General features: G+C 33.8%; 1 protein-coding gene across 1 annotated transcript; it reads right to left on the bottom strand.

The window, feature by feature from the left end:
- Window positions 1-1105: 1105 nt before the first annotated feature.
- LOC107002648 (probable methyltransferase PMT6) lies at window positions 1106-9900 on the bottom strand. Its single transcript, XM_015200760.2, has 7 exons — window positions 9485-9900; window positions 7565-7979; window positions 7043-7332; window positions 5383-5766; window positions 2739-2985; window positions 2517-2655; window positions 1106-1721 (listed from the first exon to the last, which is right to left on the bottom strand). The coding sequence occupies exons 1-7, from the start codon at window positions 9684-9686 to the stop codon at window positions 1563-1565; spliced, it is 1836 nt and encodes a 611-aa protein (XP_015056246.1). The 5' UTR covers window positions 9687-9900; the 3' UTR covers window positions 1106-1562.
- Between the last annotated feature and the right edge of the window lie 6270 nt (window positions 9901-16170).

The raw sequence follows: 16170 nt of genomic DNA, 5'->3' as shown, positions 1-16170 counted from the left end.
TTCCTAAAAGGAAAACCTATTTATGGTAAAAAATTTAGGGCAAATAAAACCCAACACTTCATTGTTTCAATATGAATTGTTTACTATTATAGCTGTTTTACATACTTAATTTTTGTTATTGCTTTATTTGAGTAATGGATTTATCAGAAATAATTGTTCTACCTTCTCAAGACATGAATAAGGTCGTGTAAGCACGCTTTGTGAAATTACACTAAATAAGTTATTATAATTTGATACAATTTCATGACTTAGACAACTATTTTTATCTATACTATATTATATATTTCTTTTAAAAGAAAAATAGTTGGTCATTGTGTATATGTAATTATAGATACTTTCATTATATATTATATAGAATATAATTTTTCGATAAAAAAAATTTGAACGCAAGGAGACAAGGAGAGTTAAGATGTGTGAAGAGAGTGGGTCAATGACCCACAAGTATGGGGTTGTATTGTCATGTCAATAACTTCATTTATAATTAATGTTCTTTTCCTTGTTTTAAAAATCTTGTCCCTATTTATTGGCACTATTTGTTAGGAACTTTAAAATACAGTACTTTAATAGTAATTAGTTGTTGCTATCTTTATAGATGCTATGAAGTGGAGGTCATTTTACTTCCTTTTAAATTCAACGATTAAATCATAACATATTTAGTAAAATTTCATAAGTGAAATTTATGCAATATATTGGTGAAAAATAACAAGTATTTAATAAAATCAGTTAAAGTACGCGCTAACCGGTTAAGTAACAACTACTACTTCTCAATTCTAAATAAATTAAAATTAGCTATTTAAATCGTCGCGGTATCTACTTTCAATTACTATCAACAAAGAAACACACAAAATTTTCACCTTTTTCATTCCAAAAGCAACCTAAAGTCCTGGAAGTTAGTTGCTGATGTGATGTGAAAGAGAAAGCTATTAATTGAGAGACAAAACATGAATATATATATATATATATACACACACCAACTCTTGGCAATAAAAGCATTGAGAAGGGATAATTAATTCAGTCGAACTCTCATAAGATGTTGTATCGGTATATGATCTTTTAAAAATGCACTAGTTTTGAAAGATATGACACAATTGACGATTTTGAAGAGTGCGAAACAGTATATATTTAAAAGAACCAAAGAAAAATGAAGAGCTATGACATAACTCAGTTCTATATGTTACATCAAAATGAATTTGTTCTATCATGTATACAAACAATTACAAAGTTAAGAACTACATATTGGCTTTCCTGCAGACTGATAAAAACGAAAACATATTATCAACTATGAAACACAAATGAATTTACCATTCAACAAATAAGTTACACGAATATATGCCATATGTTTATCCCTCAGATACCGTCATTGCTTCTACTCAGGGTAAAGAAGTTCATGACTCGTGGGCCTCTACCTCCATGTGGCATTGACTGGTTCAAGGTTAGTCGTGCGCTTTAGGAAAAGATAGTAGTGAACCAGGAGAAATTCCGGTAGTTGAATAAGGGACATTAGAACTTTCCAGAAGATGGTAACATTTGTCTTTCGACTAGCAATCACGGGCAAAGCTACCTCAGGCAATAGCCCAAAACATTTTCCTGCAAAATAAGACTGGCTCCTTCTTCCTCTGATGGTTCTCTAGAAACTGAAGTTCGACATCCCAGAGAAACTTTGGAGCAAGAGCTTGTATTCTTGATACGATGGGCTCTTCGTCTCTGATAATGATAAATCCCTGCATGTCACTTGATAACCTTAGATTGGTTCGCGGTTAAAACTTCAGGACACAAGCATGAATGAACATTCACAATGGGATTTCACATGTCACAATCGCTAAAACGTATACTCCAAGCAGGATCTTGTTTAGCTCAATTCAGTTGACATATATATGTAGCATAAGGTAGTCCATTTTTCTCAGCATAAATTAGTCAATAAGAAACTTTCTGATTTTGTCACATTTCCACAGATCGAAATTGTTCGTTGTAAAACCCCACCTTACAAAGGAACATCCTTTCGCACCTCTAAAAGATGATTTATATGAATGACCACACAAACTCTCGTCCAACAAACTAAGCTCGGAGAAAATTGGTAGCCGCATTATGTTAATTAAAACTCTCTCAAGAAATTGTCAAGTGTAGAACTTGAGAACAAGTCGTTTTTCTTTAATAAAGGAACTTGAGAACAAGTAGCAGAATGTCTAAATTATGCTTGGGAAACCAATGCATTTCTAGTTCCATCTCCACCCCATTTTCAAACGACGAGGGGAATTGGAGATCAAGGATGAGGCGTTATGTTGTTGTAAAATAGGATATAGTACTATGACAACTGATTCAAATAAATATATAAAATATACGAGAAACTAAATGCTTCCTTTTCCTAGGCGTTATCTTTTTAACGTATGTCATATATCAAGCTAATTCACTTACTCTGAACTGTCAAATGAAAAAAATTGATCTTGCAGATGCTTTCAGTTTATCAATTTATTAAATATTTAGTCTCTCGAGCATCAAATCGAAATGAAACCCCTTACCTGAGGTCGTAGAATACGGTCCATCTCCAGCATGATATCTTCAATTAAACAACCTTCTTCACGATTTTTGTAGTGAGAAAGAAGATGATTGGCATGCAACAAATCATAAGTGCGAGGATATGTGGAGAACGGCTCACACCTACAAATTCAAGCAAGATACTTGTTAGGGCCTTTGTAAATCAGTTAGTGCTTATAGGTAAGTAAACTAAGTTAATAGCCTACCAGTCATGAAAAACGCCTGTAAGACCCCTGCCGTAAACGGCAGACAGGGTGTCATTCATGGTTATAGGAACTACATTCATCACCCAGACAGGCCATGTATTTAAACCAACAGCAAATCCACCAAGGGAAGCACTCATGTCCATAACATTACGTATTTCTTTCTCCTCAACATTCATCAGTCTCCAGTAATGGCGAACTTGATCTTGCCAATAGACTGTATCAGCCAAGAATTTTTCACGATCAATACCTGCAAGAAATTGATTTGAGCATGTCAGACATATGAGACTTCCTAAAAGATGAAATGACAATCTCCGTAAAGCTTCCCTATTCAAAAACCCCAAAAGGAACATGTGGCTTATTCCGCTCTCGCCCCAATATATGTGTAGGGGGAAGCACCAATGGAAGTGAACCTAATTGTTTGTTTCCTTTTCTCTTTGAATCAAAGGTTGTTAGAATACCCCTCTTCTAGATGGATCATCTACAAAGCTTTTCATGTTATCTGTATTCAGAGGCGAAATATGTGCTTCAGTTCACATCAAACATCGTTCTTTTCCCCCTAGTTCTCTAGCTTCCTTTCCAATCTCGTACAGGTAGTAAGTTAAGCCATTCCAATTCATCCCATTTCATTTATTTGGGCGAGAGGGAGGCTGTGAGTAAACTGAGCTACGGATTTTTCCGCTGGTTGATTCTCAAAATTGAAAAAAAGAATCGGGTCCAGACCCACAAATGGATAAGAAGCGATGCGAGGGTACTTCATTAAAGGGAAAAGGATAGGAAGCGATGCGAGGGTCTTTCATTAAAGGGGGGAAAAGAGGGGTGGGCCACCTTACGAAACTTTAGAAAGGAGAGAATGACTTTCTGAAATTCTCTCCAACCTTTTCTATCTATCTTTAAAAGTAGGGGGAGAGAAAGTCAACATAACAATTGCATTGATTTTTCCAACGACACTAAGCACTTTTCTACTTTCTCATTTGGAAGGCTAAGTCCTACACCCTGACTTCATTGATGGGAACAACCTCCGGAGCAGCGAAGCAATCTTGGACCCTATTGGTTGCGCTGTGCTTGGATGCACTAGTCTTCCACACGCTAGAGATGAGATGAAAACTGCCCCAGTCGGCCGTTCCCGTGCCACCATAATGGCAAAGAATCAAAAGAGTGACCGGAACATGGCATCACGCTGTGGTGTGTCAAAAAGCAAGTCTTTTTCATTGCCCCGCTGATCTTAAAAGCACCTCGGGTCGGAGGCTAGCTGTAAATAAAGAAGGGTGGTGCACTTACGAATTTGATTTATTTTGGTAGAACCAGAATTGGTCCTAGGTTGTACTGTTTTTCAACTATCCGTTGGCTAGACCAGATTTAACAGCGGACAGTTGAAAAACGACCCAGGATCAATTATGATTCTTCTTTCTATCAAAATAAATCAAATTCGAAAGCACACAGCCCTACTTTACTTTACAACCGGCCACTGACCCAAGGTGCTTTTTAAAAAGGTCAGCGGGGCAATCAAAAAGACTTTCTTTTGACACCCCGCTATGTCGACCAGCAAAGGGATGCTACTTACGAGCTAGTCAAGGACAGGTCCTGGTCACTCTTTTTTGCTATGCCATTGTGGTGGCACGGGAATTGCCGAATGGGGGCAGTTTCATCTCATCGCTGGCGAGTGGAAGTCTAGTGCATCCAAGCACAGTGCAACCAAGAGGGTCCAAGATTGCTTCGCCAAATGGGACGGATTGAGTTCATACCAGGATCTAGGGAAAGGCTTTTTGCTCAACCCGTGAAAGGCGCATGGGTTGACTCTATATCTTTCTATGAGGAAACAGATGAGAAGGAAAGACTAGTTCTTAGAAATTCGGCTGATATTGAACTTAAACTATTGAAAGAGAAGACAGCTCCGTGACTTCCGGGCTTAGCTCTTTACCGGTGCAGATGAATAAATCGGTATTTTCTCTTTCAATTGTTGTTCTGTGTCAAATGGAGCCAATGATTTTCATTAGGGAGGTTCAAAGATATAAAGAAGTAAATCCATGAAGAAGCCAAGCGGATTCAACATCTCCAATATATACAGCACAAGTAATTTTAACCTTGTATAAACGAATGAACCTCCTTGCCCTGATTTTGGCTCCACCACTGAATGGAGCAACATCTCAATTATCATCAAGCATAATATTAGCATTTTAGGCCAGAAATGATATTTTAGAGGTGATAATAGCAGTAGACGTTCAGAAACCGATTGGAAAAATAAGAAGTAACAATAACAGCTGAGAAAAAAAATAACACTACCAGTTTGAGAGATATGAAAAGGAACCACAAAAGCAAACTTCTTGACTGATTATTAGAAAAGAAGAAAGTATTGAATGACAGCAAAAGTAGTAAAGATAGCCAAAGTAAAAGAAACAACGGTAGTAAAAAAATTGAAGAACAAGATAATGATAAAGAATAACAAGGACAAATAAAACATAGCTGGACTACTGAAATAGTTGCACAACAATATAGCAGATCATGAAAAATTAAACTAACAACAATATAGATTGTCTAATTTTTACCGTGTGAATAAGCATGAGAAATATATTCGCCACAATTGATTTCAGAGCTAAGAGATGAAAATTCATGAATACAACTAAACCAAGGAAGAGAATTGACAAACCTATCCGACTCAGACTTTGTGAATACTCTGAAAGACGTTGTGGTCGAGGAGGTAGTTTCTTCAAAGAAGATGAAGCGTCACTAAGGGTAACACAGTTCCTCAAAGGTGTTTTCCATGAAGGCTTCAAATCATCCTCAGAATCACATAAGTTTACAAGTTTCCCCTGAGCATTATGCTGAAGACATGAATTATTTTCTTGCTTAACCCATATTGCAGTCTGAACTTTCTGCGCAATAAGCTTCCAGCACATTCCAGAAGTCAGCTTTACTAGTTTGTCCCATATCTCCGGAAAGTCCTTATCCTTTCTATAGGCAGGAGGAGCTGAATATATAAAATATCCATTTGGTCTTAATATCCGATTCAGCTCTTTGAGTAGAATACCATCTGCAGCACACCGATATGAAAAATGAATTTTAGCATTGTAAAACAATAAAGTGAATTTACATGACATGCATGCAGTGGCGGAGCCACCTTCGCCAGAAAATTATACCGTTTAACTGTTTAATTGACAAAATTTTAGTTTTATGTATATATACTATATGGCTAAACAATATATATACATAAAACTAAAATTTTGACCCAACTAAACAGTATATTTTCTGGCAAAGCTGACTCCCTTAACTTTTACGTGTGTGACACTCCTTAGTAAAATTCTTGTCTCCGCCGCTGCAGCATGGGTAGCATATAATTTAAAAACTACCTTAGATAATTTCCTTCAATTACAACGATAGTGTATTTAAATGACATGCATTCAATGGCGGAGCCACTTTCGCCAGAAAATTATATTTTTACTCTATGTATATATACTTATACTATATGGCTAAACCATATATATACATAAAAGGTAAAACTAAAATTTTGACCCAACTAAACAATAGATTTTCTGGCGAAGGTGACTCCCTTAACTTTTATATGTGTCTATTTTTAATATTTTGACACCCCTTAGTAAAATTCTTGTCTCCGCCGCTGCATGCATGGGTAGCATATAATTTAATGACTACATTAGATAATCTCCTTCAATTATAATGCTAGTGTATTTACATGACAAGCCTACATTGGCGGAGCTACCTTCGTCAGAAAAATTATATTTAACTGTCAAAATTATAGTTTTACGTATATATACTATATGGCTAAACAGTATATATACATAAAACTGAAATTTTGACCCAACTAAACAGTATATTTTCTGGCGAAGGTGACTCTCTTAACTTTTACGTGTGTCTATTCATTTTATATTTTGACACCCCTTAGTAAAATTCTTGTCTCCGCCGCTGCATGCATGGTTAGCATATAATGAAAAGACTACCTTAGATAATCTCCTTCAATTACCTTAGAGAACCAGAGTCATTCATACTTCAAAACTCAGCCATAACAGTTTAGTTTACACGATAGTGTCTTGAGTAAAGTTTACTTGATGTAAAAAAAATAAGCTAATATCTCCATGATGATCAAGCTGGTGGAACAAGTCTATTATGGAGGATATCTAAGGCCTTGCAGATTCTAACACGGCATTAAATTCATTGAACTTTGCAAATTAATGTACTATTAACATACATGATGTAGAAAGCCAAATAATTAGATACAGTTTACTTATTTAATGATCTAGGTCAATTACATTTAAGCATACAAGGTTTGCATGATTAATGAAAGAAATTCTCACCATTCTCATGCCAATCAACTCGACATCTGGAACAATGCACCATGTCAAAAGAGTTACTTGGATACGGTAGCTGCTTTGTAGCTATAGCAGATATCATAGCACCGATTCCTCGTTCCAAAGCAAATTGAATTTGATTTTCATGACCATCTTTGGGAGCAAAAGACAGTGTTTCTATGTTAAGTGGAAGAAGATAAGCAGAGAAACTGGCAACCCCACAACCAACATCAAGCACTTGATATATCCCTGCCGCACGCAAGTCACCTGTCTCATCAGTTGTCATATTTCCTAATCTGCATTGAAGAAATTAATTACGTACATCAGATACATAGAAGAATGGTAACATTAAGATTTGATTTTCACCATTCTTAGTAAGTGTAATGGATCATCTAGTACAAATGGCTTCATTTAATTGCTTCATGGAAGCCTTAGTGTGTTGATTTTCGTTTTTCATTGAATAATCAAAAAGCTGCAACTTTAATAATGACAGGGACAGGAGAAGTGAAAGAAAAACAGACCGCATACCTCTCAATATATTCTGTAGCTCCATGCTTAAAATGAGTTCCACCGCCTGGAAACCACCAAAGCTGATCCTTCTCATGTACCCAATTTTGTCCTCCTTTTACCTCCGCAAGACGTGTATGGTTTATATTACTCCGCCATACATAGTCCCTGCTAGTTGGCCACCTTATTGGTATCTTATAATCAGCTGGAGGTGGAACCAAACAAAACAAGCGCCTGTCAAGTGGAGGACAGTGCCTCTCTAGCTCTTCTTTCCTTGAAAGATCTAATTTTGGCATCAACTCTTTAACATAAGAAATGTCATGACAGGGGATATACTCATTAAATTTCAGAGGACATACATTTATCCCAGTTTCAGGGATAGTGAGAGGTACCACCCGATAAGAAAGAGCAATCTTGTTCCTGAACTTCAGAATACCTGCATGCATATTATTCTTTTATCAAGTCAAGTGTAATAATGGGAATCTCCCGTAAACAAGAGGTACAGAAGAAAGTAGAGAATCTACAGTAAGATATGTTCTCTACGAAAGACGACCAATCTTCTATACCAAAAAAGGCACCTCATGTTCTCTAACTGCATGCATATTTACTATTAAAATATATGGATCAGAGATTCCAATAACAGGATCTAAGGTCGTGATACTGCCAAATTACTGAACCCTACAAGTTTGCACTTGTCAAAGTTTCCAAATCTCTACCAAATCTATTTGACAAAGTAGAAGCCAGTGGACCTATATCCCATTGCACTAGCCAAATGGATTTTTTGCTTGTGGTAGGATTACAGCCTCCGCTTTAACTAAGTAACAATGCAATTATTTCCAACAAGCCCCATTCAAGAGTAATCAGAAAAATGCCCATATTGATTCGCCTCGTGAAAAAAACAAGTTTGCCCATGCAAGATCAGATTCAAGTAGGAGGGTCAGTATCTCTGAGATACAAGGGAAATATAGATTCATATAAAGCCGAAGAAAAGCAAAACCGGAACAAGTAAGATGCACTGTCCTTACACTAAAACCTTCTGAGACAACCCAATTACATAGATAAGCTACAAACAACAATAACAATACTAAGTATCAATCTTTATCCGTTGGGTTTCTATCTTGCTCCAGCACAAACATGAACAGCGCCTAGTTATCATTTATAACCAAAGAAAGTTATCATTTTTTCATCTAATTAACCCACCTAAAAGGAAATTTCAACAACTTTTTCGCAGCAAATATTACCAATCACATAAGCAACTCAAAATCATTTCTTTCATATTTTAATCCCCCACTTCTCCACCAACCATATACACAGGGAAGTCGAAAGCTACTTGTATTCTGAAAGGCTAGCTTCCCCAGTGCAACAACATACCCAATGTAATCCCACGGGTGTGTCTTGGAGAGTAGAGTGTACACAAACTTTACCCCTATCTTGTAGAGGTATTGAGGCTATTTATGATAGACTAAAAAATCAAATTCTCTCAGCATATCTCTCCTACAGTCACACACTAACAATTACTACCCCATCCCAATTACCATTCTGGGAGTCCATTCAAACATTCTTTAAATTCTTTTAACAAACAAAAAGCTGCAATCTTTTTTGGTTACATTGGGAAAAACAATAAATTACTAAAAATTTTTCATAAGCAACATGACTTGAACTCCATTTCTTTGATTATCAAACTTTCTACAATCTACATGTTAGTGACCCTCATTTACCAAAAAGTCCACACATTAGCAATTTACACTAGTACTACTCTATGACATAATTAAAAAGGGCAGCTCGGTACATAAAGCATCCCACGTCCATAAAGGTCACAACCCCAAGGAGTGTGACATACGCAAGATAACAACTTTACCGTTGCTACAAGACTCCCTTCATTCTATAACTAAAAAACACTCTAAACACTACAATTCTTGAAAGAGACAAACAAGGACTCACCAGAGGATGACTCTGAAGAAATGGGGTTGGAATCAACAGTGAGATTTTCACTTTGTTGCTGTTCTTGATGAATATAGAGAGATGGGTTTTCGCCAAAAAGTGTACCAGTATAAAAAGAACCCACCATAACCAAAAGGGCTATAATTATCATCTGCCCTGTATACCAATCAAATGCCCTTGAACTTATCAAAGATCCACTCATTTTCCCCCCTTTTCGATTTTCTCTTCAATCCAATAATTCTTATATGTGAAAAAGATTACAACTTTCGAATGAAATCAAAAGAATTGCTCATCGAAAAACATTACCATCAGATCGACAGATCTCAGGTTTTTGTGTGTGTGTTTGGAGCTAAATCAGAAGTGAACAGTGTTGAGTGTTCTGTCTTGTTCCTCTTAATTTTGTGACTTTCTTCTCCTATACTAGTTTTTATTTATTTATTTATTTATTTATTTACTTAGAGCTAAGTACTAAAACACACTTTAAATTTATTTGGTACAATAATAAGAGATGATAAATTTTAGGATGAATTTATTTCATTTTTGATTGGAATAAAATTGTACAATAACTTAGGCTTGCACTTAATGGAGGTTTGAATCTTATTTATTCAGATTCAACTTATTAAGTACGTTTGGTTTTTAGGTCTTATTTATTCATTTGTTTTATTTTAAAAAAAATCTCTTTAATGAGTTTGAAAGAATCAGGAGACTCCTAATAACATTTAGACTCATTAGATAAATTATCAAATAATAAATCATAGTTTCTCTATTTTGGGCGTGCCTTTTTATCTCATAACTAAAAACTTTTTTTCACTCTTTTCTCAATCAAATTTTTATCTCATAACAAAAAACTCTCTTCTTTTCTCAATCAAACACCATCTTTTCCCAGATAAGTTTTTCGTAAATTCTTTCAAGTATTTTTTTATATTAATAATTTTATTCTATTGACGTGTGTCACGAACACTAGTTGCAATATATTTTTGGTGTATTGTTGTTTATCAAGATTTTGAATGCAAAAATAGTACTCCAAATCATGATTATTAAAACTTTTTTAATTTTATTTAAATCAAAAATTATATATTTTATTGAAATAAATATTTCATAATATTTTATTAATATAATATTTAATTTCACTTTCACATTTAAATATTGAAAGCAAACAACATTAATTGTCTTTAATACAATACTTCTTTTATCATAAGTATCTTTGATATTATTTTCTTCCTTACATGAAAATGATAAAAATTCCTATAAGTCGTGGTTAGGCCTAGGGTCGGGGTTGAGTCCTTCATTAGATTGGGAGTTCAAATTTGGATATGCGGTTATAGTATTTGCAGAATTTATGTCTAAATGTTTCTAGAATAATGAGTATTATAGAGAGGTCTTACTATATTAACCAAAAGAAAGCTCTATTTTTTTTTTGGTCAAGTGATTAAAATAACAGAAAAAATGACGTCATTGTTGATTATGACTAAGACTTGCAGCGGATTCGATAAGTCCCGGTTATCGGTTCGTTCCGGTTCTGATTTGGTATCGGTTAGTTCCGTTATAGACCGGTTAGGTCCGGTTCTGAGATAAGTAACGGAATGAAAATCGGGATTTATCGGTCCCTTCCCGATTCCGGAAATTACCGGTCGGGTAATTTTTCTTTTTAAAAAAAATCTATCCGTTTATAGTCGTTGGGTAACGGCTAGTGGGCCCTCACAACGGCTATTTGACCCAAATTTCAGCTCGAGATATATTAGCAATGCAAGCGTCGTCAGTAGCTTCGGAAGGCGTATTTAGTGCAACAAGGTTTCAACTTGGAGAACATAGGCATTCACTAGCAGCCGACAGCTTGGAGATATCGATATTATTTTGAGATTGGATTAATGCCGAGAGAAGAAATTTGGTCGTGAACCACTACCGACCAAATTTCAAGATGACGTTGATGAAGTACTGCAGGATTATAGTGACGACAGGATTGAAGCAATGGAAGATCTTTCTATTCAACCAATTCCCGAACATGTTACTAAAGAAATGTTGAATGATTTACGAAGGGATTTATATGGTGGCACCAACTATTAGTAAAAGTATGATAATTCGAGATTTAATTCAAACAGAACCCTTCCTAGAAGGTGGCTGTGTAGATTAAATCTTTTAATACTCTACTAATATTTTTGTAAATGTAATTGTAATATCAAATAAATATTAATAAAAATATAGGCTATTCGCCTTAATTTATTTTTTAATATTGTTGTATTAAATTTAATTTTTAATATTGTCAATTTTTAATTTTATAACTTTAAAGTTTGAATTTAAAAATTTCAAACTTTAAGAGTTTGAAATTTAAATTTTATAACTTTAAAATTTGAATTTAAAATTTTCAAACTTTAAAAGTTGAATTTAAAAATTTCAAACTTTAAGAGTTTGAAATTTAAATTTTTATAACTTTAAAGTTTGAAAATTTAAATTTTTTTAACTTTTAAAGTTTGAAATTTAAATTTTTAATTTTTTAATTATTATAATAAAAATTATATTCAGTTAAAAAAAAATTAAATCTTTAAGTTTTAAATAATTTTAATTTTTTTTTTAATACCGGTCCGGTCTGGTCCGGTATACTACCGGTTCCCTTCCGGACCGGGATGGAATACGACAAAATTTATCGGTTTATCGGTCTGGTCCGGTCCCGGTTCTGGAACGGTACCGGTTCGCACAGTACTGATTCCGTTTCCGTTCCGGAACTTACCGATCCGATTCACCCGATTCCGGTACCGCCGCCATACTTAATTATGACATTGAAAAAAAGCGCGAGATCTGCACGAAGTTGGAGAATGTGAGGCACTATCTAAGAGGAATTAATGCTCAAATTAAATGTGAGATGCTAAATTATACATCCTTGTCTCATAACCTAACATCTCATATTTGAGCATCAAATCTCTCAAATCGTCTCTCATATTCTTCGGCTGCATGCAAATCTTCCTCCTCCTATCAACATTATCATAAGAAAATGACACCATTATGACTGTTATTTAACAACAAGATTAAAGAAATAGGATTTTCTTTATTTAATATAGTTAGATATCTCTATAACAATTATTTACTAATTATCTCATCGGAGGTAATGCTAATCTATATAAAATGTGATGAAAACAAAATGTTGTGATCTTGAGTGAGGTGATGCCACTCTATGTAGAATGTGATGAAAATAAAATGTTAAGTCTTTGGGCATTTGCAGAAGATTGTGATCATAATTTCATATGATTCAATAAATAATTTTCCATAAAAAACATGGAAAGTTAAGATTTGGAAGGAACTTAATTAATTATGTATACTTTTTTGCTTATAGAATTAAAAAGTTTTCCATAAAAAATGAAAATTTTAGATATGGAAGGAACTTAATAATTTATCCTTTTTTTTTTTGCTTATAGAAGTTGAAGGAATGAGATTTTGAAGACAAATTATATATTTAAGATATGAAAGGTACTTAAATATTTATCTTTTTCGATTATAAAAATCGAAGGAACAAAATAGTGAGAATAAATTATATGAAGAAGACTTAAGAGTGTGTTCGATATGAATCAAAATATTTTGCATTACTTATTTTTTGGTGTTTGGTAAGTAAGGAGAAAACATTATTCCAAAAATATTTAAGTATAAACGTAACTATGCAAATAGTATAACCCTATATTAGATTCCATGTCCCAATGGTTGAGGCCCAACCCAATGAAGGACCAACTGTTGTCCCTAACAACGACTTAAAGAACTAACCCTAACCTTGAGATCCGACACTTACCCGTTATATGGTCGAGTCTCTAAGTTAGGATCAATCTTATGTCGGGGATGAGGATCGAATTATGGTTCAATCGGATGATTTTTGTTTTAAAAAGTTGTTGATCAATGATCATATAGTTTGAATATTGAAAAGCGAAAATTACTGCATAAATTGAGATGGAAGGTATTTTACTTTATAAATATTATAGATCTAGGTATATATTTATTTAACGTAAGTATTAGGCATGCAAATAAGTTAAAAGTCTTATTTTTGTAGTTGAAACGAAAGAAAGAAGAGTTACATATAAGGTAGGAGGGTGCAAAAATCAAAATCGGTTAATAAATCAAATCTAAAGTGTGTTATTGGGTTATTGCTATCAGGTTATTGGGCTAACGAGTTTTTAATGATTTTATTTAAAAATTTTGGGTTATCGTTCGGTATCTATTTTTAGTATTTAGTTATTGAGTAAACCAATAAATCATTAAGATGATAACAATATACTACTTTACCTTCATAAAAATTGAATATTGATAATTTAACATAACTATACACTATAGTACTCTACGCTACAATCTTCACATTTCACATTTCACAATACTTTTACTTCACATCAAAAATGTCATATTATGTTTTGGATGTAATTGTAGTCTTCATATATACTCTTATTGATGCAATTTCTCATTATATGTCTTGTTTCACTATATTAAAACATTTACAATTGATTTGTTTTTTTCACTGTATCGTGAGAAGTCATATTTATTTTAGGCACTTTTTTATTGGGTAAACCAAAATTAGACCATTGATTACCAAAAATCGATAAGAATATCTTAATGATCTATAACATTTAAAAATTGAAAAATAATAAATCAAATTGATAATACATAAAATCGAGCTGAACCAATCGATAGTACGAAACTTTTTTTGAGAAATTGCGTAGGTAGCTCGATCCAAAATAAATAATAATATTTTTGTCTTGTTAAGAGTATTTTTATATTCTTTTAGCCCAATAATTGATATCAAGACTAACTATTTGACAAGGTGAATTTGAAGATTGTGGAGACGACGGTGTGGGGTGTTGGAAAAAATACTACAATATTGATATTAGATTGGAATTATAAAATAATAAATAATATATCACAAACACTGAGTCGTGGCAAGCCACTGCCTTGAAAGCGATTTCTGTTCGACTCCGGTGCAAACCGTTGTAGCCGATCGCTCTCCAAGGTTACTCTCAAACACGTGCACTCGTGGCTGAAAGTTTGAAATTGCATAAAAGTAATTACCCAGAAATCCACAATAGGAAGAAAGATTATTCAAACCAATAAAAGAAATTGTTGAGGGAGATAGTAAATGAAAGATAGGACTTGTTTTTTTCTTCTCTGTGTTTGGCTCCCAATGATACTCCTTAAATAGAAATATCATTTACGTTTCGTCCACATAGCTTTCCCGCTAAGGAATGGGAATTTTTCCTCTTGTTACATGAATCTAATTTTCATTTCATCCGGGAAAAGCCATCTTTTTCTCAACAATGTCTTTGGCATTTGATCCAATATCATTTATGTTTCATCCATCAAAAGAATGTAAGAAACTAACGTATAATCAATGTAGTGAAACATAACTTTTACTTTAATAACAAATTTGTTATAATACAAAAGTAACTTCAAGTTTTCTGAATATTTTCTTACGAAGTTAAGAAATGAACACTTGAGATAAATGTGAACCATTAATGAGAAAGTAACTTTCCTATTTCACATATACTAACAACTTAGCAATGTTCACAAGATCGGTTTATTACCTTTACCAATAGTTTTGGAGATGCATAAACAAATAGAAGTATGTAGTACGTGCTTTGGTAATCTTAAATACTCAATTTATTAATCTCTATGTAAGTCTATAAAGTGATGAGTACTCATGTATATGTAGAACTTAATTAGTTCGAAAGAGAGATGGTTAGTTACTAGCATATTACATATTAATTCTGTATTGATAAACTTAAAAAAAATCATATATATTATAAGACGTACAAATATTTTCAATAATCTAAGGCCTCTTTAAGAATAATCGTGCGAACTCAGCTAAAGCAATTAATATCATATTATATTAAAAGTATTTTCGATTTACTAGCCCCACATAAAATGCCTCCCAAACAAGTAAACCTGTTTATATTTTTTCAAAAAATTAATTTACAAATCTATACTCAAATAATCAAATAGCAAAATGTTCACCTTGTAATTCCCTCCTCAATTTCCCCTTCTCTTACCCCCTAACTTTTAAAAAAGTGGAATCTGGGAGTACAATAGTGTGAAGACAATTATTAGAGAAATAGAAAAACATTACATATGCTTCAACACATCATATAGGTTTATGTCACGACCCAAAATCACGAGTCGTGATGGCACCTATGTTCCCAACCAATAGGTAAGCCAACCAACATATTTTAACAAACTTAACTAACTAATAAGTGAAAAAAACAACAAATTGCCAAATCCCCAACACTGAGTTCTTTATAAGTACGAATGCGGAAAACTGAATAAAATTACTCCCCAAGAATTGGTGTCATAAGTACAAGAGCTTCTAAAATACGATGCAAGTCTGAAACTAAAAAGGCAAATCTAACATAAGGGATATCCTGTCTGAATACTGAATAACAGAATAAGTAAAAGATAGAGGGAGGTGTGGGCCACGGAACAGCCAAGCAGCTCACCACAACTCCAAGACACTCCAAACTCGGACTCAAACTGCTCCTCGAGATGTGCTCCTACTTGGAATCGAATCTGCACCACAAAGAGTGCAACAAATGTAGTATGAGTACGAAACCACGTGTACTCAGTATGTCTCATTGACCGACCACGAAGAAGTAGTGACGGGAGTTTATATAAGAAAATAAATTCTTAAATTATACAAGTATATATGTATATTACACTCACTATTTAAG

The sequence above is a fragment of the Solanum pennellii genome, chromosome 10 (genome assembly GCF_001406875.1).
Source record: "Solanum pennellii chromosome 10, SPENNV200".
Taxonomy (NCBI): Eukaryota; Viridiplantae; Streptophyta; class Magnoliopsida; order Solanales; family Solanaceae; genus Solanum; species Solanum pennellii.
The sequence above is the reverse complement of the archived record's forward strand: the minus strand, read 5'-3'. Positions and strand labels throughout refer to the sequence as shown.